The sequence below is a fragment of the Protobothrops mucrosquamatus genome, unplaced genomic scaffold (assembly GCF_001527695.2).
Source record: "Protobothrops mucrosquamatus isolate PMUCROS unplaced genomic scaffold, P.Mucros_1.0 scaffold1199, whole genome shotgun sequence".
NCBI classification, from domain to species: Eukaryota; Metazoa; Chordata; class Lepidosauria; order Squamata; family Viperidae; genus Protobothrops; species Protobothrops mucrosquamatus.
This window is the reverse complement of record NW_015387410.1, coordinates 173875-191576: the sequence shown is the minus strand read 5'-3', so window position 1 is coordinate 191576 and position 17702 is coordinate 173875. Positions and strand designations below refer to the sequence as shown.

General features: G+C 38.7%; 1 protein-coding gene across 1 annotated transcript in view; it reads right to left on the bottom strand.

Annotated features, from left to right (window-relative positions):
• Nucleotides 1-1995: 1995 nt before the first annotated feature.
• Nucleotides 1996-17702, bottom strand: part of DGKQ (diacylglycerol kinase theta) — an 80550-nt gene continuing 64843 nt past the window's right edge. Inside the window, exons 17-24 of the mRNA XM_029285026.1 lie at nt 15475-15626; nt 12780-12928; nt 12093-12274; nt 10239-10339; nt 7370-7516; nt 4559-4670; nt 3331-3483; nt 1996-2317 (exon numbers count right to left, since the gene is read on the bottom strand). Of these exons, the coding sequence (XP_029140859.1) occupies nt 2219-2317; nt 3331-3483; nt 4559-4670; nt 7370-7516; nt 10239-10339; nt 12093-12274; nt 12780-12928; nt 15475-15626 (1095 nt within the window). The 3' untranslated portion in view covers nt 1996-2218. The remainder of the gene's footprint in view (nt 2318-3330; nt 3484-4558; nt 4671-7369; nt 7517-10238; nt 10340-12092; nt 12275-12779; nt 12929-15474; nt 15627-17702) is intronic.

Below are 17702 nucleotides of genomic sequence, written 5' to 3'. Positions count from 1 at the left end.
TTTCCAGATACAGAAAGATAATCTCTGCCTATGACCTGGTCACATATAATGATTCTGATGAGGTTCATGGCTATTGCTACTGTGTTCACATTCAGGGTTAATTACTATAGTGTGGTACAATTTCAACAGGTTGGATATCTAGAACTAGGATTCCCCTCCCTCTTTTATTTTCCTTTTGCTACTCCATATGAAACAGTATCCATCATTTAATCATCTGGATCTTGGACTTACACACAACATTTTCCCCTTTGGTGTGGTCACAAAGAGGTCTTCATACCACTCTTTTGTTTTGTTTTGTTTTGATTAATTGAAACTTAGAAGTAACTGTAATTTAGAACTGAAGTCAAACCTTCCTTGCGGTCAGCCACAGCTTATCTAAATTTTGAAGGAATGGAAAGTTGCAGTTCATTAAAAATGGAACTTATTTCAGACATATCCAGGCCAAAATGGGGCAGAGGAACCAAAGCTCCAAATTATCTTCTGTTAGCCTCTGAACACAGTCTACTCATTTGGGGGGAGTAGGTATACAGATAGCTCTTGACTTACAACTGTTGTAAGTTACAACGGTACTGAAAAAAGTGACTTATGACTATTTTTCACTTACGACCACTGCAGCATCTCCATGGTCACATGATCAAAATTCAGACGCCTGGCAACTGACTCATATTTATGACGGTTGCAGTGTCCCAGGGTCATGTGATCACTTTTTGTGACCTTCCGACACGCAAAGTCAACGGGGAAGCCAGATTCATTTAACAACTGCTAATTTAACAACTGCAGTGATTCACTTAACTGTGGGAGAAAAATCGTAAAATGGGGCAAAACTCACTTAACATCTATCTCACTTAGTAACAGGCATTTTGGGCTCAATCGGGGTCATAAGTCAAGGGCTACCTCCAGTGGTGGAATTCAAATACCTGAACAAGCGGTTCTCTTATTGGATGCAGGCCTAGAACGGACTTCCAGAAGTGGCATCCATGCACTTCCGGAGGTCTGTTCAGGCCTGGAAGGCCTCCTCCAGACCTCCGAGGCCTAGACTGGACTTCCGAAAGCACTGTACATTAAGCCAGTTCTCCGAACTTAGCAAAATTTAGCTACTGGTTCTGCCGAATCAGTGCGGATCGGCTGAATCCCACCACTGGCTACCTCTATGTAGTTGATGGCCAAAACTATGAATGATTGTTATAGAGGAAAAAGACACCACAAAATGATAATCATGAAAACAAGTAAAAAATGTCTGTGTACTGGCAGATGATCAGTTTCTTAATCACAAGGAACTCTCTATGTAGGATATTTGGCACCATCAGTACAATTATCACATTCAGAGAACAAAATCCATTATTTGTTTCTAAACAGTTAAAAAATATTTTAACTGAAAATAAACCAATGTATATTTCATTTTCTGCATTATCATTTAATATTTATCAAATAAAGGTTGAAATAGATTAATTTTCTACATTGTGCTTTGTACCCATTCTGAGTTTGATATTTCAACAACAGTCTGAATGCTGACAGAAAGAGAAGGTTAGAGAATGAAACCAGGAACATTGACTTACAGATCAGAATTAGAGAAAAGAAACACATGGGGTACATTAGAAAACCAAAGCTTGTAGGTTTCATAAAAAAAAAATCTGTAAACTATAAAAAAAGAGACAAAATTATAGGAGCTTTCTTTTCTCTAAAAAAAATTTCTTGTGGTAGTGTAATGAAAGTGTTTGCGGTCCACAGATGAAAACTCAAAGCAGAGGACAGCTAGCCATTATGGGGAGAGTTTTCCCTCTTCTGCATTCTATTAAACTTTTTCTTTGCCAATTCTTCAATGAGAGCTCTGTTGTGTGTTTAACAATTATTGATTAAAAACAGTATGAGTAACCTGTGGGTTGCACAGGTGAAGAGGAGAAGGCAATGGGATCCCTTGTTGTGTAGATCAGGAAAAAAAGAACTAGTTCACAAATTATATTATTGGTTCTTTTCTATTCTCACCCAAGTTATTTATTTTTCTCTGGACTAGCTTAAATCCTTCAATAGGCTCCCTAATACAAATTCCTCTGATCAACTCATCTGTATAATCGTATTTCATGTCAGTTACATGGTTACTGAACAATGAACATGGAACAAGAAGACAGGCTCATAAATGACCTGAACTATGCAACAGTATTTTGCCAGACAAGTGTCATCTACAGTAGATGTGCAGCATTTGGACTATGAGTATCTCCCATCAGCGCCCTGCTTCATCAGCCAATGTGCTCTCAGTTCTTGAATCCTTAATGTTTCCAGTTTTCTTCTGTTTCTGTTTTGATTTCTTTAACATATGAACCTGCAATCAAAGATCACATATACAAAAGATATCTGACAATTAAAAATCAGACAATTATACAGTTAAAAAAATCTTTAAAAGAGGGAAGAACTAGCTTATGTTCCTAAGGCATGGCTTAACATACACCAGCCTCCCCTACCAGGCATTCCCAATAAGCCAAGAATTGTAGTAGATACGCTAGATATGGCCACGGGAAGCAATCATCCTGTCCAATTGGACATGTTCTACATATAATACATCTGATGCAATGCAGAGAGTGGTAGGTAGAGGGAAAACGTTTGACAACAAGCTATGCATACAGAAATAACATGGTGTACATTCAGATATTCATTTGATTCTGTATACTGAATCCTAGAAGAAAGAACTAGCTCTGGCTATGATAACAAATATCTTTTGGAACTATTATAGTTAACTTCAAGTAGTTAGAAGGAGCTTACAGTAAGTTGAAAAATGTTGTACTCAAAGAAAACTCTATATTTGGAAAGAAAAAGGTTAGGCTGGAACCTCACATTTTAGTTTTCCATGTACGTATATATTACATGAGGAAGATTTAGCTATGTGTATTCCAGCCTGCAACCTGAAATGGTACAGTGAGAACATGACCTTGAGCAATAAATCAATTATCATATATAGTAGGTCTCCACTATGTCGCCTTTAATTTACCATGATTTTCTGGGTTGATTAATCTATTTTCCATTCTGTTACCCCCCCCCCCCAAATCCTGAATACATGATAAGACATTCATCTGACATGCAGGTTTATTCTATTCTTCGTAATATACATTCCTGAGATGTAATTCTGCTTAGCTAACCCAGAAAGCCTCCAATCATAGCAGATGAAGAAGGCTGAAGGAAAAAGGCTACAGCTGTTGGGATTTTTAACAACTAAAATACATTCTATTTCAACCAGATCCATCTGGCTATAGTCTGTTATGTACAGGACCTGAACACAGTTACAGTTTTTTTCTGCTTTTCTACAGTAATGATAAAATGTCTACCAAACATATAAGTTACCTTTGGTCCTGCTGCAGAAATAATTATCTGACCTGGTGGTTGAATCCAGGGCTCACCATCTACTTGGACAGGAATTGGCTTCCGAAGTGTTACACGGAAGTAAGAGCCTTGGGCTATCCGGATGCCAGAACGAAGGCCACCTTGAACTTGACCCTATTGGGGGGGGAGAAAAAAACTAATCGGAACACTACTTTTCAAAAACAAATCAAGTCTCCTTTGAGATCAGTCACTGGGTAAAACTCATAAATACTGATTCTTTTACATTTTTTTATATATGTATCACACATGGAATTTCTCCCGATTATAGCCTGAAAGTAAGGAGAAGTTTTCTGACAGTGAGAGCAATTGATCAATGGAACAGCCTGCCCCCTGAAGATGTGGGTGCTCCATTGCTGGAGGTTTCCAAAATAGACTGGACAGCCATTTGATAGGGATGATATAATCTTTCCTTCCTTGAGCAAAGGGTTGGGCTTAAAGGCCTGAAAGGTCCCTTCCAGCCCTATGATTCTACGTTCTATAACAGCGGTTCTCAACCTATGGGTCGTGACCCCATTTGGGGTCGATTGACCATTTCACGGGGGTCGCCAAGCAAGGCTGTCCGCCATTTTTTTTCCCCTTTTCCGGCGGGTGCCTTACCTCTCTTGAGCTGGGCCAGCTGGTGGTCGGCCTGCTCCGTCTCTGCCGCTTGCCAGCTACGCCTCGGCCGGCGCAGGGGGCGGAACCACGCATGCACGGCGCTCCCGGGCAGGGAAAGTCCTCGACTTACGACCGGTTGGGTAGTCCTCGACTTACAACTGGTTTAGTCCTCGACTTACGACCGGTTTAGTCCTCGACTTACGACCGGTTGGGGTCGCAGCATTAAAAAGGTTGAGAACCACTGTATTTCCAAATATGCTTCCATTTAAACCAGGAGTAGTCAATCTTGGCTCTTTTATGACTCGTGGACTTCAACTCCCAGAATTCCTGAGCCAGCTAAGCTAAGCTGGCTCAGGAATTCTGGGAATTGAAGTCCACAAGTCATAAAAGAGCCAAGGTTGACTACCCCTGATTTAAACTATCACACTGAACACCCTCGCAGTCCGCACCATATTATATTCCCATAGCCTTGTGTTTCAATATAAAACTCAATTAATTTACAAGTGCAATTGTTTCAGGTCAAGTCAAACAGAATAAATCCATTGCATCCCATAAAAAGATTCAAATGAAAAAAAAAAACTATTTGACTTACCATGTGAACAACTCCGGTGACACCAACTACTTCTAACAAGCCATCATCAATTTTTGGTTTCTCAAACCGGCTGTCATTATCAGACCCCCAAAGGTCAGCCCCTGATCCCCAACTAGAAACAAAGCAATGATATAACCTTACTGTATTTACTTATTTGGAAAATTCATATAGCTGACCATCTTGCATATATATCTCTGAATGATGAAAAATAATGAACTAATAATAATAATAATAATAAAAACAACTGGAACATGACTTTGAACACCACGGGCATTGACAAAATCACAATCAGTCAACTGCAAAAGGCAGCTTTACTTGAAACAACTTACATCCTCTGAGGGTAACCGTTAACAACATCAAACAACATCTGCCTATCCCAGGTCCTTGGGAAGGACTTGATAAGTAAATAAAAATGACAAATCCAGTCTAAACATCTGACTGACTGCCTGACAAATCGTATTTAAACCTCTAATACCTTTTTATTTCTGTAAGACATTTTACTTTGGAGCATTTATTTTGCAGGAAATTAAAACAGAAAAACAAATGTACAAACAGTACATATAGCACATGTAGTTTTCCTCGCTGATACTGTAATTACTGGCATCAAACAGGGGCATTGTAGCAACTTGAGAGAGAATAATAAGTGTTTAATAATCAGAAGACCAGGTAACATTTAGATATGGTATCTGCTCTTGTCTTAATGACCTGCAGAGGGCGCTTGAAAGCAGCAGACAAACCTTTAGGTAAAATGAAAGCAGTCATAAATCCTACATTAACCCACAGATATTTAAAGACTGGGCCCCCAAAAGAAAACCTCTGTCCTGAGGTACCAAGTCAACCCGTGAAGATGTGCCAGCATTTAAAAAGAAACAAACAAGAGTTTATTCAGAGGTGAGTATAATTAATAAACTAGATCTGTTATTCGGATCGTGTCAGATTAACAGATTGGTAATACATTTTTCATATAGAAATATTAAAAAAAACACCTTTAAAAATGAGAAAAAAAGTAGAAACTAACTAAAATAACCAGTTGCCTTGTTATTTTAAAAATTAGTTTCTTCTTATTTATTTGTCTGTCCTTCAATATATTCAGGGCTCGTTTTAAAGCCTTTACAAATAATCCGTGTGTTGACTGGGTTCACAGTTTGTAACTACATTATAATATGACAGTTTGTAACTACATCATAATATCATATTATGGCTTTGTATGATGCATGAATCCAGCTAAGCTGAACAAATGCTGGTTTAGTGAACTTTATGTTCATATCTCTAATATTTCTTTGTATCTATAAACAATGGACCTATTAATGGTAACAGAAGGAATCATTCTTATAACACCTTCTTCCCTATATAAGGAAGCTAGATTTGACTGAGTTTTTTACAAAAAAAAATTGACAGAATTCTTAGAAGAGGCTCGGTGTTTTTGTACTTTAGAAATCTGAGAATCTTGCTGCTGATATCGTCTGACGAAAAGGTTTTGGGTAACCGGCAAAGGGGGGAAATGTCCATACAAGACAATGAAAAGCTCTGGGCAGCTGGCACAAACACTACTAAGCTCATGAGATCAATGGCGTGATTCTGTACAAGGCAGTTTCGTGTGGTCAGAAGTGAAACTGAATGGACAAAGGCAGGAGGAACAATAAGTAGAACAGCTAGAACAGAGTCCATTTGTTTCATGTCACCACGCTTCACAAATTTTAAAACTGTTTTGGATCTCTGTGAAATAGTTGTCTCTCTCTCTTTAAATGGGTGTAGGCTAATATAGGCAGGCCAAACTATATGCATCTAAGTTAAACAGTGCAATATATCATAGTTTGCCATTACAGGAATACTGCTTAGCCCAGGGGTAGGCAACCTTGGCTCTTTTATGACTCGTGGACTTCAACTCCCAGAATTCCTGAGCCAGCCATGCTGGCTCAGGAATTCTGGGAGTTGAAGTCTACGAGTCATAAAAGAGCCAAGGTTGCCTACCCCTGGCTTAACCAATCACTTAAGCCTGCAGATCTTCTTGCCATTCCTTGGCAATGCCAAATGTGGGTCAAAACATTTTCTCCTATTTTAAATGAGCAGCTAAGCATCGTGTCTAAAATAAGATAAACCAGAAAGTTGGCTTGTTAAGATTTTTTTTTCATCCTGCCTTTATTATTTTTATACACAAGGCAGTAACCATACCTAATACTATTTCCTCCACCTATTTTTCCCAACCTGTGAGGGGAGATGGGCTGAGAGAAAGAGATTGGCTCAAAGTCACCCAGCCGACTTTCGTGCCTAAGGGAAGACCATAATTCACAGTCTCCTGGTTTGTAGCCTGGTCCCTTAACCGTCAGACCAAATTCCATAGCTCCAGTATACTATATTTAAACTGGGAAACAAGATAATATACAGTCACAATGTTAGCCTCATCCTTGCAGTCCCAACAAAAGAAGAACAAAGAAGAATATGTGTAGCTCAGGGTTGAAATGAGGGGTGCTTGGTGCTCTCTGAGCTTGGTGGTTTTCTTGCAGATATTTCATTACCCAAACCAGGAAACATCATCAGTGCTAGTCTAACCAAACTCAGAGGACCAAAGCATCCCTCAGAAGAATAAGAAGCATATGAGCTTGAAATTCCTGCCCACTAACAACTCACAGTTATTTATTAAATCCATAGTAGAATAACATAACTCTGAGTGTGAAGCAAACTCTTAATACAAAAGCACCTAAGAGCTGTTTATTAATAAAGCTATTTTAGCTATTACAAGGCAGTTCTAAACACTAACGTAAGCACTGTTTGGTAAAAAGCAAATCCAAAGCCAGATATCTAGTTATTTACCTGGGAATATTTATGAAAATAAGACCCTCTATACTTGGAAGCTCAACTTCATGCTGGTCCATCTGAAGTTTGATTTCTTTATGAAGACTCCTGGTATGGCTCATTTTCTGCAGTCCAACTTTTACATAGACGCCTTTGTTGTGTAGCCTAGAAATAAAAGTTGTGTTTCTTTTATAAAAATGGTATAAGCTCTGTGATATGTATATCTGTGCTTTGCTGATTGACACAACAGTTTCCTTCTCTGATTTTATGGGAGTCTTGCTTTCCTCACTTAGATAAGTAAATTTCTAGCAGATCAATCCTAAAATGGAATCAGGCTGCACATTATAAAAAAAAATGACAAAGTCTCAGTCTCAATTAGATTGCACAGCAGAATAGTCAAATACCTTTGCTCTTACATGAAGACCAATTTCACACACTGGAATGTGGAATCAAATCAGGCCTTGCTAGATGGATGCATCACAATTCAGAGAGACATAATACATTTCTAAACTGAAGAACCAAAACAGTGATACGCGAGCAATACATTGGAAATGGAATTCAATGTGAAAAAAAGAATGGCTTAATCTTTACATGTTTACTTAGGAACTGTGATGAATGTAGATACGCAGGGATTGTTGAAAAAACAAGGCTCAAGTGGTTGTTTTTTTTAAGTTTTTGGAGTTTTAACTAAAAGAATCAAGAATAACTCAAGTCTTCTACGTCATAGTTTTTGGAGTGTTATCCGCTCTTCAACCCAGCCACCATGATTATTTCGGATGATGGGAATTGTAATCTAATGCCTCTGGCAGGTACGGGTTGAGGGAAGAAGAGGTGGAGCTATCATGACAGTAATGGTTGCTACCCAGTGAAACTGTGTTAAGATTCCCTCTTTCTTACATGGCCATAAGTTCTGGAGGGCAGGTTTCGTGTGAATAAACGCAATGGATATGTTTATATATGTTAGCTGGGTTTATTTCCAAAAACACAACTGATAGTATCTTGCATCATTTTTATGTCATTCCTACAAACAGAAAGCCAGTTAGCTCCATGTATCTAAATTGGAATGAAATACTATTCAAAAGAAAATTGTCAAAGAGAGCGGGGGGGAGGGGGAACTGGAGGAAGAGCCATTGACATTCTGAAGAGGCAAGCCTTGTCTCATTTTTCTGAGACTACAGATAGAGACGACCTGATAGTATATGTTTGGATTTTCAGATTTTCAGCCTTCATTAAGGGCATCTGAGCAAAACTAGCAGCCATGGGATCAAACACATATCTACTCGTGGATCTGTAAGTGGGAAAAGTGGGGAAAATGGTAATCTCTTTCAGCACAACCTCACAGATTTCTTGGAAAATAAGGAAGCAATCTGTATTACCATCTTCTGAGATTTTTTTATATATATAAATGTTCCAGTCTAACTCAGAGAACTGAACTTCCAGATGTTCTCCCATCCAAATAATAACTAGGTCTGGCCTTGCTTAGCTGTCTAAGATCAGCCAAGATGGACTAGATCAGTAATGGCGAGCCTTTTAGAGACCGAGAGCCCAAACTGCAACCCAAAACCCACTTATGCATCGTTGAGTGCCAGGTGGGTGTGGCCAATTGGGTGGGCGTGGCTGCGGTGGTAATGGCAGACTGGGTGGGACTAAAAAGTTCAATCAATCAATTCCAACTTTGCAAGATTTTTTTTCCCGCAAGAAGTTGAAATTGACCGATTGAACCTTTTTTTTTTTTTTTGCACACGGCGGCAGAGGCCTAAAGCGAAAAGGTTTTATAAAACCCAGCTAAAGGCCTAGGACTGGGGCAACGGCACGCGTGCCCACAGAGAGGGCTCTGAGTGCCACCTCTGGCACCCGTGCCATAGGTTCTCCACCACTGGACTAGATAGACATGTAGCTGGGTAACTGAGGCACCAAATAAGCAGAAACATGATCTTCTCATTGGACAAGTATGAAATATGGTGTTTACCACTGACTAGTGTTAGAGTTGCCATGATATCCATTTTTAATAATATCCTTAAGTTATGGTATGATAAGTACCATGTATATTTCTATATTACCCTAAGCAGAGATAGTCTTGTAACAGATATTCTGTTGCGTTGTAGATGGGGCTGCCTTTAAAAATGGTCTGGACACAAGTTAGCTCAAAACAGAACAGCTACACTGCGTGTTGGAATTGGCCAATATGAACAAATGATTCCAGTTCTTTGTCATCTAGGCTGGTTCTCGGTCCAGGTCCAATTCAAACTGCTGCTTAAGACCTTTAAAGACCAAAATGGTTTAGGACTAGGTCATCTGAAGAAGTTGTCTTCTCCCATATGTACCTACTCAGCTCCATCACCCAAAAAAAATTCTGTGAGCTTTTATAAGAAGGTCTTTTCCTGTGGTGACATCTCATTGCCTCCTTCTCCCCCACCCCGAAAGAAGCTCAAGTGGTGTCCACCTTAGCTCCCCAGCTATTTATTACCCAGATTTGTTGTTCAAGTGGATGGGCCTCACATGATCACATTCTGGGCACTTGGTAGCCAGACTGCATTTACAGCCATTTGCAGAGTCCCACAATCATGATTGCAATTTATGTATGATGTGTTTTGCCAGAAACTGGTGTTTGCTTCATTTGGACAATGAATTCCCTTAATGACCACAGCATCTGCTTTATGAGTGTCACGTTTGCTTAATGACCATTGCAAAAAAAGGTTGTAAAATCAGGTGGTCACGTGGTGACCCACTTAATGACCAGCACAACGTACGACCATAATTCCAGACTCAGTTATAGTTGTAAGTCAAACACCACCTGAATTAGTGAGATGAAATATATGAATGTTTGTTCTCAATAATTATCAGTTAGTGGGAGAGGTTGTTCCTTTTCTCAAAATATTCCAAATACCTGCTATTGAATTTGTCTGGCTCTTCTTCCCTAGCATGATGGAAACCCAGACTCAGCTCTGCATCAATTCCAAGGCCACAATAATTATTCATCTGTACAATCTGAAAACAAAAAAGTAGAAATGAAGTTTCACGTTTTGAACCAAACTATTTCTAACAAATACACAGGAACATCTCTATTAAAAACTCTCCAACTTAAAAAGAACAACAGTATGAAGCAGATCCTATCTAGTTAGGTTCAACTTCTGGTCTCTTCAACAGGACAAATATCTATCTTGAGTCTTGAGCTGTTTTTCGTAAGAAGTCATAGCATTCCAAGGATAATCCGGTAATATTCTCAATTCTCAGCATCCAGTTTATCTGTTGTCTTCTTCTTTTTCTACACTGCCAAACATATGTTTTGTTTTCAGTCTGTCATATCCCCGCAGGTTTTGCTACAAAATAAAAAGGTAGTCAAATCATTGGATTTGACGAAGGAAGAATTGGACCCCTGCTTATCGCCATGATTCTTCGGAGTGATTTTGGAAAAATCAGGTTAACATAATCTTTCTGGAATCCAGGAAGAGAGCCTTCGCTGAGTGATTTCTTGGGAAACCAGATTAACATAATCTCCCTGGAGTCCAGGAAGGGAGCCTCCTCTGAGAGATTTCTGGGAAAACCAGGTTAACATAAGAGAACTTTCTCTGTCAACCAGACTTTAGAACAGGGGTAGTCAACCTTGGCTCTTTTATGACTCGTGGACTTCAATTCCCAGAATTCCTGAGCCAGGAATTCTGGGAATTGAAGTCCACGAGTCATAAAAGAGCCAAGGTTGACTACCCCTGCTTTAGAACATTCTCCCCCAGAGATGAGGCGGGCCCTCCACTCTCCTGGCCTTTCAGACCTGACTCTGCTGACTCACTTGAGACTCAAATGAAAGCCCTCCCTCTGCCTTTTTAACTCGGCTAATTTTATTCTTGTTTTAACTGCCTACCGGAATATATTATTTATATATTTTATATTTTTATAGTTTAATTGTATACCGCTCAGAGTCTGCTGTGAGATGGACGGTCTCCAAATTTGATATATAAACAAATAATCTTCCTTAGAAAATTATTTGAAGAGCTATGACATATTGCCCATTACTCACATTCTTCACACAATGAGTTTCAAGAGGCTACATAAGAAAGCTGGTGATTTAATTTTACATTATGCAGATGATGTAAAGTTTACTGTGCTTATCCTAGAACGGAACAGTATGCTCAGCTGTTGCTTTATTGGTTTATAAAAAGGAACAAGAAGTAAACTCTGATCCATTTTACAAGGATTTTAAGGAAACCCAAGCAATTTGGTAATTACTTTATCAAGCATGTATTCTAATTACCATATTTTATAGCTTTGCAGTCCTCTAATTAGGGAAAATAGGTAACAAAGCACCATAGCAATTTATATGCCTTTCAAAATAAAATCACATTGCTCACAAGTAATCAGAATATTAATTATATATACATTTAACATAGACTTATCCTCTGTGCATAATGTCTGTCAACATTGCGTTAGGAAGTTTCATCATGAACTGCTTATTCATCAGAAAAGAGGAATAGGGAGTGAGAAAGTGACTAATTATGGTGAAAAAAAGAGATAAGTAGAAGAGAAACTGAAGGGAAAACGGAGAGAAGACTATAAATTATAGTCCCCAAATCAACTTAATAAATAGCAGGCATCTGAGAAAAACACTACAATACAACAATTCATTTTGAATTATTAGATCATTCTATATAAGAACAAGTTTTGGATGTTCAGCACTTTGTTTTTTGGTTTTTTTTTACTTATGTTGTTATTGCTGTACTTTCAGGAAGGAAAAATTGAGAAATACCTTAGGAGGTTCTGGCTCCAATATACCATTTTCTGAGCTTTCCAATGACTCTTGAGCATCCAAAAGGATGGTCCAACGGTCCATAAGCACATCGTCAGCTTCATCTACAGATATCAGGATGGAGTACGGATCTTCGCCACTATAGCCAGCACCCCAGCGCAGGACCCTCCCCAAGTCATTACCTGATCAAAAAGGGCATGTTTTCGTTAAAAAAAAATCTACTAAAGAAAAAATAAAATAAAAAGCCTTTACTTTACATTAACCTGAATTTCAGTAGGCCTATTACACAGGTGTCACTCGCCACTTCACGTGATGTGTCGCGACGTATCGCAACTTTTTTCGCATTGCCGGAGCTGAGGTGGGCGGGCCTCCGCATGATGCATCCGGTCCACAGGCCGGCAGTTTGACACCCCTGGCCTACTACCTCTGACCAATAGTTTGGCCTACCAGGAGTTGTGGTTCTGCCACATCTACAAGGCCTTTGATTCAAATACATTTTTAATTATCACTTACAAAGTTAAAATGAGATGTCTGCTGAATTTGCCATTGGAAATAGCCTAATGGCATCAGTTTGCTGTAACAGTTAACCAATGCTAATTTAATTTACGGAACGATAGAATCTATGAGCTTATGGGAAACCTCATCCACTGCCCTTCTTCTTCCTAAAATCCGCAGTTTAAGCCTCACCTGTTCCTAAAGGCAAAATAGCCACAGATGGTTCAGGCCAGGAGAGCTTGTGCCTGATTTCTTCCAGGGCACCAAGGACCCATCCAACTGTGCCGTCACCACCGCACACCAATATTCGGAAATACGGAATTTGAGAGAAGGCGTGAAATCTTCAATGTATAAAAAAACAATAAGGACAATATTATTGATAAGCACAACTGTGAATTGAAGCATGTATACAGTTTTCTTTAAACCTATCCAGCCAACTAAAAACAGAAATAGGCTCACGTTATCTTCTTTTTAAAAAAATAGACCGAAGTCGGTATCCCAAGAACCAGATAAATTTTATATGGGCAAGGAGAGGTTGGACTTCATTTAATCCAGCAACAACCCTTCCAGCTCCAAAAGCAATTTGAAGGTCAACAGAAAGAATTGAGACATCTCTCATTGGGGTCAGACTCCTGGGAAACGCACAAAAGTAAATTTCTGGATCTGGTCTGAGTGCTTTTGAGATACTGACAACAGTATGAAGATAACTCACAGAATGATGAAGTACTATCTCTTTATTCTAGAAGATCTGATTGTGTTAAACATAGTTTTTCATATTCTAACATAATAGAACCAAAATCAGAAAAAATAAACAAAGAAAATGGACTGACATAACCTTCTTTTTCAAATAAGACTTCACCTTCATCCCACATGCATCCTGCTCCCTTCCTATCATCTTTGTTAATTTTAAGTACATTTTAACATTAATATTTATTGTTTTAATATTTAATGTTTTATTTCGTTGTTTCACTTAGTTGTAAGCCACCTAGGCGAGATGGGTCATATTTAAATTTAATTAAAAAATAAATAAATATGAAATGATAGAATGGGCCTTTGTATCCTTAGCAACCCAATGTAGGGCATGAGCTACTGTATAAGGCCAAAAAGTCCTTCTCAATCTTAGATTTTTCAGATTACATTTGCCCTCAAAAACAGCTATTAGGGGAGCATTAAAACATGCTAAAGTGTTCTTCAGAGTTCAAGAATGGTTATTTGATTTAAATATCTTGCCAGCCTAAAACAATGGGGCTAGACTACTCAGAAACTCACTCCTGGGTAACACAGATAAGCTCATTTGGCCTTTGAAACTCAAGTGCATTGCTTGAACAATGAAAGCATTTGATCATGGTAAAGACAGAAAATTAATGTTATTCTCTTGCTGAAGATAAATGGAATATAACCCTTTAATTTTCATACAATGCTCTGTCATCCGAAATTCTATTTAGCTTTCTTCTACAAATCTGTTAAACGTTGAGCAAAACAGAACTGTGCCCACTAACTTTTTATAGTATCACTTTCCAGCTATGTCATATGCATTCAAAATGAAACGATGACAGATTTGCATGTGATAACAAGAAACAAAGCAAAATAGTTTGCTGGCTAGTAGGAAAAAAAACCCTCATCGCCAATAGGTAATACAAAATTGGGGGGAAAAAGTACTCAAACCACTCTAAAATTAATTCTGTGTTTCTACTTATTAAAAAAAAAAGCTTGTAGAACATGTGCGTGTATTTCATACAGCTCAAGTAGGAAAAAAAACATGCAATGCTTCATTTTCAAGAGTTAATGCTTTATCAAAATTTAAGTATGTAAGTAGGAAAAAAGTCATGTCATGAATGTTCAGTCTATTTTCCAATAAAGGGTAAGTGCCTAGAGCAGGGGTAGGCAACCTTGGCTCTTTTATGACTCGTGGACTTCAACTCCCAGAATTCCTCAGCCAGCTGTGCTGTGCTGGCTGAGGAATTCTGGGAGTTGAAGTCCACGAGTCATAAAAGAGCCAAGGTTGCCTACCCCTGGCCTAGAGTTTTCAGCTTTCTCTCTTTTTCATTCTTTACATCCCCGTCTCTTTGACAAATTACCTTCTTTTCTTTGGAATAGCCGCTGCCAAATCCCAATGCAAAAATAGAAATTGGCATTTATTCAACCCACCCCAACAGTTTTAATAAGTGACTTTAAAGCCTACTGAAAAGAGTGCAAAAATTTATTATTTGACAGGAGGGTTAAACATCTCTTCCTTCTTTTATTGAACCTTTTGGCATGAATATTGTCCGAGCTCAGCCACATTGCTATTCACACTGCGATGCTTCCTAATTACAGCACTAAAAGCTTTTGAAAGAGGTGGCTGGCTTCCAAAGCCTTTGTGGATCGTTAGCCCAAAGCTTCGGATCTGCATTTTCCCAAACAGCAGCTTTGCACTCCAAATTCAAGTAACCTTCCAAAATAAACAGACGATAAGGCGTCAGAATCTTCTGGTCAAAGAGAGAATTAGGAAATCCCAACACAGCAGCTGCAAAATCTTAAGAAGTTCCTTGGCAACACCATCTTCTCATCCATATTGAAACGATACAAGATCACCTAATTAACCAAGGTTACAGATTTTCAAACTCCTGAGCCATTATGCATAAGTGCCAAATGTTAAACACAAAAGGTTAAGAAACAAAAGGAGTTAAGATGAGGAAATGTTATCTTCCAATTCCTTCTCCAAGGGGGTGGCGGGCAGACTAAAAATGTCACTCACTGAGCAATTTCCATTTGGCCATTGTTCAGGGCTTCGGCAGCTTTGCAAGACCAAGAGCGAAGGAAACCAAGATCAAGGGGGAAAAAATATCGCTCAAAACAAGTAACATGTGAAATAGCCAAGATGTATTGAATAGAAACAATATGTTACCCAGGCAGCGGACCTCCATTTGTTAGTTCAAAGATCTGATGAGGGTTCAACAGTTTTCGAAAACTGTGCAACAAATCCCGACCTTTAAGACTTCCACTTTTGGCATTCACAAATACAAGTAAAGGATAGCAGTTCTGAGGAAGCTTATTTTGCTAAACAAAAAAGAAAAAAGAAAAAAGAAAGGAGAAGTGATTAAAAATATAGCATTTAGAACCAACAAGGTAAAGTTCCAAATTACACGATGATGTTTAAGACAATAAAAAAAAGGGAAACCCAATATTCCTAACAATCTAAGAGTACTTATTAAGAACTTTTTTCACATGGTTTTGGGGAGGTGTGGGTCATGAATTTAAAAGGCACAAAGATATATGTTATTGATTTCCAAAGAAACTTTTGTTTTTACTTTTTGCACCTAACTTCCAGTAAGGAAGAGCACAATTATTCCAGACCAATAATAGACACATATAAAACTTAAAATTGCCTGGTATTCCAAGCCATCATCATCAATCTATCTGTCTATCCTTTCCCCTTTTATCTATCTATCTATCTATCTATCTATCTATCTATCTATCTATCTATCTATCTATCTATCTATCTATCTATCTATCTACCTACTTACCTACCTACCTACCTATCTATCTTTATCTAGTTATAAAAATGGGGTATCAACTGACTTCTACAAGGGATAGCTATTGCTAAGACCTTTGGTAACCTTGATATGCTGGGGCTGAGTTATCAAAAGTAAAACATCTGGAGAAGCAGGTGGCAGCCATGTCCATGAAGGCCTCTGCACACATGTGTACCAGCTGTGTCCTTTCTTAGATTGGTAGGCTCTGTTCACAATAATTTGTGCTCTGGTTACCTCCTACTGCAATGTGCTATACACTGGGCTACCTTTGAAAGATACTCAAAAGCTGTCATTGGCCTAGAATCCAGCAACACAAGTAGTTGTTGGACACAACTCAGTGCACTCATATAACACCACTCTTTTGAGAGCCATAGTTTTCCTAGTAGTAGTATATGGTTTTAAGGAAGGCTGAGCACCCAAGAACTGATGCTTTCAGATTGTGGTGTTGAAGAAGACTCTTGAGAGTCCCTTGGACTGTAAGGATATCAAATCAGTCAATTCTAAAGGAAACCAACCCTGACTGTTTTTTGGAAGGACAGAAACTGAAGCCGAAGCTCAAATACTTTGGCCATCTAATGAGAGGAGAGGACTTATTGGAATAGACCCTGAAGTTGGAAAAGGTTGAGAAGGCAAAAGGAGAAGTGGAGGAGATGGCTAGATAGTGTCATTTACACAATGAACATGAATTTGGGCACACTCCAGGAGACAGTGGAGGACATGATGGCCTGGTGTGCTATGGTGCACGGGGTTGCGAAGAATTGGACATGACTTAGTAACTGAACAAAAACAAAAGTTTGCGAACTGTGTTGGCTCATGGATGTAATTTAAGTTGCTGGTTACCATCTATAAAAGCCCTTCATGACCTAAGGCCAGATTATTTGTAGGATTGCTCATCTCCAATTGTCTCTGTTTACTCTATGAGATTTGGTAGAAACAAAGATATCTGGGTGGGACCTGGTGATGCTTTCTCTGTCATAGCACTTGCTTTCGGAATATTTTTTCCGCAGTTCAAATGGTCTGATCCTACCAGCCCACCATAAAGCCCTGAAAATATGGCTCTTCCCCTGGAAATTGGGCCAGACTGTGAGATGACCCCATCCAGATTGAAAGCTATGGCTGATCTCAATTATTCTGCTAGCTTTTATTTTGTTATTCTCTTTTCAGATCCAGGCATTGGTTGTGCTTTGTTTTTAGTTCCTTTGTTTTTCAGGTTTCTCTCCAAATATAAGCTGCTCAGAGTTGCTTTTGTAAGCTGGACATCCATATAAATCAAACTAAGCAACAACAAACAAATATATCTTGAACCATCTCTGCCACATTTACTCCAACGTGAGCAAAGCTTATTTTGCAACTTGAATCAAAGGTAAGGCATTGATTGTCCTAGGCAGCTGCTTAAATACAGGAACAGTTTGCCTTTATCCCTAAAGACTATCTTTTGTTGGCTTGGGCAAAATGGAAAACAGCAGTGACAAGCAGTTTATTTTAGAGAGAATGAACGGATTAATATTGTCAACCCAAATCATTCTTTTCCTCCTGGACTCTAATTACATCTGGCTCTAGTAGAGGTTTCTTTCTGACACCATGATTTATACTAATTACT